The 7274-nt window shown below is 36.2% G+C and overlaps 1 protein-coding gene across 1 annotated transcript in view; it reads left to right on the top strand.

The window, feature by feature from the left end:
* LOC107709887 (cohesin subunit SA-1-like) overlaps positions 1–7274 on the top strand; it is a 37825-nt gene that overhangs the window by 12406 nt on the left and 18145 nt on the right. Inside the window, exons 2-4 of the mRNA XM_016514549.1 lie at positions 5265–5409; positions 6191–6305; positions 6404–6556. Coding sequence (XP_016370035.1) covers positions 5381–5409; positions 6191–6305; positions 6404–6556 — 297 coding nt within the window. The 5' untranslated portion in view covers positions 5265–5380. The remainder of the gene's footprint in view (positions 1–5264; positions 5410–6190; positions 6306–6403; positions 6557–7274) is intronic.

Below are 7274 nucleotides of genomic sequence, written 5' to 3'. Positions count from 1 at the left end.
GTGATTATGATCATTTGATAAAATGAAGAGAGCTCGTTTGAGATCATTTTACTTTGTTGACTGTTTCCTATCCCGTCACGGAGACCGCTGAACGCGCCTCTTTAAATGGTTTCGTGGTGCTCGTTATTGTATTTATTGCAACAATTGCAATGTTTTCAACTGACATTATGGCATTTAAAATAAAATTATCCCAAACGTAACTGTGGCTGTGCTGCGGGGTTTGGCTAGATGTATTTGGAGGTTATTGCTTACGTCTCATTCGGCACAAATCCAAATGTTTCCATATTAGTCTCTTATCGACAATTAATCGATCGTCGATTAATCGTTGACATCCCTATGCAGGATATGTTGAAAATTACAGTTGAATAAAAAAATGTGTGAACAATGTCTTTGAAATGTGTCTTTTGTAATTCCATGAATAAATCTGGCATGATCTCAGCTTGTTATTCACTCTAAATTAATACAATCACATTTTTCTTTTGCCATCTTGGTCTATTAAATGACTGTTCTCTGTCAGCCTCAAAACATCACTGCAAATAATTCATCCCTGCATCTGAGTGAGACCGTGTGTGTGTGTGTGAACACAGGACAATAATGATCTGATGTGTCTAGGTTCACACCTATGTGTCTTCTCCTCCCATCATGACATGCTGTGTCTCTTAACGTAATCATTTGCTTTAGCAGTTTTCTTTGGGGCTTTAAACTCAATGGAGCAGTTGCCTCGGGAGTGAAGACAGAGCATGTGGGTAGTTGATGCATAACATCCATTTTTTTAACAGCATCAAGATTTTAGGTTACCTTATGTGAATGCATAAGGGAAAGTGTATATGTTAGGTACTGTAACAGGGATAAATGGGTTATTAATTGAGCTACAAAATTAACTTGTGAAGAATGTGTGGTTAAGTATAAATGTGTTGCTTCACTCCACACTCATGCTAAAGTTTAAGCTTGGCTTTAATACAAAATGTTCTAGCTTTGACACCAACATTATTATTGCATATATTCATCACAAATAGTGTTACATATAGTGGTCGACCGATATTGTTTTTTTGACCGCTGATGCCGATATCTTGGAAAGCAGGGTGGCCGATGGCCGATATAAAGCCGATATAATTTTATTTATTTTAATTCATATTTAAGAAATTTGAAATCATTTGAAAATTGTTTAAAAAATAAATGTTAAATAAAATATATATATATATATATATATATATATATATATATATATATATATATCATACTACCCCTGTGCTATGTTTGTTTACACTGTGAATTAAAGTAGATGTATGTGTTTTAAATAATGCTGATGCTCAAAGAGGGCAAATATCAGCTTTGAGTTTTCTGAATTTGTACACATCTTTTTAATGGCTTGAGCTGAACTCTGGCAATGATAAATGTCCCATTTATGTAACCGTGGATTTTCACTGGTATTGGTACCGAATACTGAAATTTTGGTACCGTGACAACACTAGTGTGTGATATATTAATTTTGTCTATTGTCCTCCTCGTTCATGTTCTCTGCTTCTCTTGCTCTGTTCTATCTTCTGTTATTACTTTGGCAATAGGAAGCAATTTTGCATGCCAATAAAGCACTTGTATGCGAGAGAGCGTGGGTCCGTCTCGACTGCATTAGCCCGTTTCAGTGTGCCTCAGACTGATTCTGCTGAACATGAGGAGCAGATGAAGGTTGTCTGTTTATGCCCACACTCTTAATGTTCTCATACTGTAACTTTTTCCTCTTTGTTTTCTTTTTCCCTTTAAGAAATGCTCATGGTGTAGGCGTAAAGATTTTATTTTAATGCAAACCCTCTTGCAGCCTCTCATTTGAGATGTTGTTATTAAATATATATATTTGTAGGATTGGGTGATGTGTATTGACTCGTTTTCCCTGAGTCAGGCTGTGAATTCAAACAGCAAATCAATAAAACACAGCCAGAGACTCACTGAATCACTTCCAGAAACAACATAAACAAGCTCTCTAACACCTTTATTTAGACATTGATCACTCATCCATCCCTCTCCGCAGAGGACTCAAACCAAAACCACGATCTGGAAAAGAGTTAATTGCTGCTTTTTGTTCATTGAGAAAAACCGAGGTTATGATGAGTGCTTTAGTATGTGTCAGCTGATACACACCGTTCACATTAAAAGCAAGTGATGCATCAAAATTAGAATGATAATTCTAAGTGTTGATATAAAGAACAATACTTTGTGCAGCATGTAGATAATAAATGTTTGCAATGTCTTGTGCATGACGCATTGGTTTAAAAACAGCACTCAGATTAAAAGAAGTTAAACTTATAAAAAAGAAAAAAGTTAAAGTTGACACCTTGCAGGTTGCTTCTCACTTTTTTTGCTTACTTTTTTGACCCTGCAAAATGCTAAAAAAAACACTTTCTGTGAAAACGACCCACAAGACTTCATTCCGTGGAACATAAAAGAAGATCTTTTGAGAAATCCCTCAGTAAATCTCTCATGTAAATAAATGGGCTCCAATGTTGTTTGGCTCCCTATATTTCTTCCGTTGCGCTCTTCACAGAAGACAGTCAAACAGGTTTGGTTTGACATGAGGATGAGTAATTGATGACAGAAGTTGCATTTTCAGATGAACTGTCCCTTTAAGTGAGAGCATTTACATGTGTGATCTCACACTGATTATGTTTAATAACCCAGCAACTTGTGATCATCTAAATATCTTACACATTTTTCAGGTAAAGGTAAAAAAAATTAAAAATACAAAAGAGTAGATTTTTGCCCATTAGCCAAATTTTTATCTGGATGTAAACATTTTTATTCTGGTGGTTTATTCAGTGCGCGTGTGAGTCAATGTGCTTTGACCTCAAACTAGATAATTTTTTTTCTATTAGTTTGTATTAATTTTTTTTTTTTTATACCTAAAAGTACTTTAAATGCAGCCTGCAATAGTTTAAGTGCAGCCTTTGGTCTATGTACATATGCATCAGATGGGCATATTAAGCCGTCCATCATTTTTTCAGCATTTCATATGAGTGTTGTAAGAGGGCATTAAATACTCAAAACACCTGCTCTCTATTCTGAGTTCTGCTCCTCCCTGCTGTTTTTCAGAGGAAAACATGTTGTTGTTTATATACACACTCTCTAAACAGAATCTTATTCTATAATATAAATTATGGAAAATTATTATTCCATAACTAATAAACAAAAATAGCCTTTTTGGGTTTGTTTGTGTAGTTACTTGATTTCGATCAGTGTGAAAGTTAAGAAAAAATGTCAAGCAATTAATGTGCTCACATGATCAATCTTTAGTAGCAATGTACTCTCAACATTATGAGGGCATGTGTTTTTCTACAACTGTTTTACTAAAACTATAACTACTGGCCTTGAATTGAATAATATGAAATCTATGAAATGTTACATTACAGATAAAAACAGGAAATAACTACACGTTTTTTTTATTTTTTTTAATTCAGTCCATTTTGGTCACTGACTGTGGCATTTCTGCCTCTATCCCTGTGTAATTTCAGAGCCGTGTGTGTTCTTGTTTTCTCTGATGTGTTTTGCAGTGTAGTGCTGGTGTCACCGAGGTGTAATGTGGTTGTGAGTGTTTAGCAGCAGTGGGGGAGGGGAGGTCATATTTAGAGTGCTCCCATGTGTGAACCACGACGCTGAGGGCGAGGTTACAGGGTCACATTTGAACCACTCAGCTTTCCTACACTCTTTTACTTGCATACATCCTGCTTATTTCTTGTTAAAGCACACAAAATGCGACTTTGCCTCTCTGCGCAAGAGTTTTTGTCCGTGTGTCCCTGCAGTGGCTCAGTTTAACTTCACTGCAGACTCACACCTGTAAAATCGAGTCCTCCAGGACACCTACAGCGTACAGCCATCTAGTGGCAGTCTAAAGAGAATAATCTTCACCTCACCTTTACACCACTGAAATCTGTCAACACTCACATCCCCTCCTGTTGTGCGTGTCAATGAGTTCTCATTTCATTGACATGGTGATGGTCAGGATGAATGACTTCTGATTTATGCAAGTACACTTTCTTTTCCATTTTGACATTTGATCTTTGAGTCCATATTTCTTTGGAAATCCTTGGTATGGCCTTGTTTTCCTTGTGCATCATTGTAAGAGTTCTCTGCATTAAAGGGAGAGTGATGGAAAAAGCAAAAGAGAGTGTATAGTGAGATTCAACTCATGTGCACTTCCAAATCTAAGTATTAGTGGAGAGGGAACATTTTAATGAAAACTTTCTTAGCCTGCCCCCTACTGTTGCCCAAGAAGTGCTTTACATCCTCTGGAGTTCAGCATTCTGTTAGTGAGAGAAAACTCAATCAGAAAGTCTGTTTATGATCAGTACTGTCCCTTAGAGCCAAAAGTACATTGATTTAGATTTTTATAGGTCTGGAAATTATCCAGAAACACCTTTTGTTATGCCATCAAAGAATCATTAAAGGTCAAGTACTTTATGGTTCATACTGCCCCTAGTGGTGATAGTTAACTTTAGTCAGAACAACATTCACACAAAAAGTCTTTTTAAATAGATTTTTAATGATTATTTTTACCTCCATGTTGTAATAACCAATCAAACAGGCCCTTTTTGTCTTCTGTTGTGTTGAGAGATGAAAGCTTAATGCTAATTAAATCAGATTAATTAACTTTGGCCAGTCAGTGACATAAGTTTATCTGATATTTCACCTAATGTTAAGGAAAATGTTCATTTTATGAACAGAAAAAAAGGTTTATATAAATTTAAAAGGAAAAGAAAACACCTAGATATTTTTCTCAGTGATATTGATTTGGATTTGATTCTGTTTTAAAAATGTTTTATGAAGAAGGACAAGAAGGACAGCTGATGCCTGTGTGAGTGGATCTGTAGAGCCCTATGTAGATTGGCATCTCTGTTAATGATGTGCTGCTGTAGTTCATCAAATGACCAGTTGGTGTCTCTGTTTAGCCTTTTAAACTTTACTTCTTATCCGTATTCGTGTTTCAGAAGGTGTGTAAGGTTACAGACCCTGAACAGTAGGTCAAGTTCATGGCTTTGGCATCAGAAATGCATTTATGGAGCATTATTTACAGTAATTCAAATTTCATTGGACTAAAAATCAAAATCTGCAAATTATCACTGTATGTTTAAATGAGAAATATATTTACTTGGTTTAAAGTCATTAATTGTGTCACTAAAATTACATTGCGTATAGAGCATGCTTTTCTAGTCCATAAAGACCTGCTTCTGTTGAAACAAATGTCTGATGTATTTTTTTCCTTCTGTCTCTTGCAGGCTCAGAGTTGCAGTGTTAATGCTGTCATCAGCACTTAAAGCACACCGAAAGACCTCCTCCCAGCAGAGCACTACACACAGCAGACCTGTAACACACCACCTGCCCCTCCATCATCATGATCACCTCAGAGCTGCCAGTGCTACAGTGAGTCCCGCTTCATTTCCATTCACACACTGGAGTTCACTTCAGCTACAAAGAAACTACATGTCAGTGTTGTTAGTGTTAACTACAACGAAAACTACAAAAATAGTTTTTGGGAATTGAAATAAAGCCTATACGTATTAGATGAAAAACTTTCAACTTAAAAAAACCTTGAAATAAGTTGAAGTACTAAAATTACTAAAGCTAAAACTGAAATAAAAATAAATTAAAACTATTATATTTGTTATATTATAATATAAATATATTATTTTAATTATTAGAATTAAAGGGGTCCTATTATGCTCTTTTACAAAGTCTTGATTTTGTTTTGGGGGTGTACTAGAACAGGCTCTCATTGGTTGTTCGAAAAGCACATTATTTTTCACATATTTTACATTATTACAACACCTCTCTCCCCAGTCTGGCATGAACGGCTAGTCCCATTCGTCGATCTTTGTGATATCACAAATCCCGGAAAATGTGCGTTGTAGTCCAAACGAGTCGTTTGTTGTAGTTTTTGAAATGTGATTTCTGTTAAATAAAATATCTCCTTTTGAAGTGGACTTTGTAACTTTGCAGATCTTTTTTATGCTCAAACAGCAACATTACAGACTAACTAAAGTTGAAAAAGTGAAAAAGCATAATAGGACCCCTTTAAGCTTCCAAAACACTAAATAGCAGTATTTAGTGCACTTTCCTCAGATGTGGACATCTTTCATTGGATGACTCAGATGTTATTGTCTGTGGCAGAGTTCATGTGGAGCTTATAGTGTTTTCCTCCCAGGGACTCCGTTGAGTCGGGTCAGGACACAGTGAGTCTCAGTATGAGTATGAGTGAGCTGGACGACATTGGAGATGGAAAGACCAAGAAGAAGAGAGGAAGGCCTGGCAGACCACCTGTATGCCTCACACGAAAACTGTTTCCTTGAATTGCCACAAAAAAAGATGATGTATTATTCATGGTTTAACTTAGCATTTTTATTCCCCCTGACTCCAGGCACCCAACAAGAAGCCTCGGAAGTCACCATCAGAAAAGGGCCCGATGGGAGTCCAGCGGGGGCGGAAGGCCAATGGGATGGCCCAGCAGAACGGAGAGGGTGATCCTGTCACTCTGTTTGAAGTGGTCAAACAGGGAAAGAGCGCAATGCAGGTATAAAACACAGATAAAAATCATAATTGTAAAATATATAATAGTGTTAAACTTGTACTCTACCGTTCAGCGTTTGAGGTCAGTACGATTTTTTTTTTCTTTTTCCTAAAATTGCTACTTTTATTGAGCAAAGTCACATTAAATTGATTGAAGACTGAGTAATGGCTGCTGAAAATCCAGCTTTGCCATCACAGGAATAAATTACATTTTAAACTATATTATAATAGAAAACAGTTATTTAAATTGTAATAATATTCCACAATATTACTGTTTTTACTGATAAATGCAGCTTTGATGAGCCTAAGAGAGTACTTTTAAAAAACAATAAAAAACATACTGACCCCAAACCTTTGAACAGTAGTGTATAATTAATTCATTGCATACCTTAAAGGAACACTCCACTATTTTTGAAAATAGGCTCATTTTCCAACTCCCCTGAAGTTAAACAGTTGAGTTTTACCGTTTTCGAATCCATTCAGCCGATCTCCGGGTCTGGCGGTAGCACTTTTAGCTGTAGCTTAGCATAGATCATTGAATCTGATTAGACCGTTAGCATCTCGCTCAAAAATGACCAAAGAGTTTCTATATTTTTCCTATTTAAAACTTGACTCTACTAAGACCGACTGTACTAAGAAAACTCTGTACTAAGACCGACAGAAAATGAAAAGTTGTGATTTTCTAGGCCGATAAGCGTGCTGGGGACTATTTTCAAGCGCTG

The sequence above is a fragment of the Sinocyclocheilus rhinocerous genome, unplaced genomic scaffold (assembly GCF_001515625.1).
Source record: "Sinocyclocheilus rhinocerous isolate Xijiao unplaced genomic scaffold, SAMN03320098_v1.1 scaffold26, whole genome shotgun sequence".
NCBI lineage: Eukaryota > Metazoa > Chordata > Actinopteri > Cypriniformes > Cyprinidae > Sinocyclocheilus > Sinocyclocheilus rhinocerous.
This window is presented reverse-complemented; position numbering and strand designations above follow the sequence as displayed.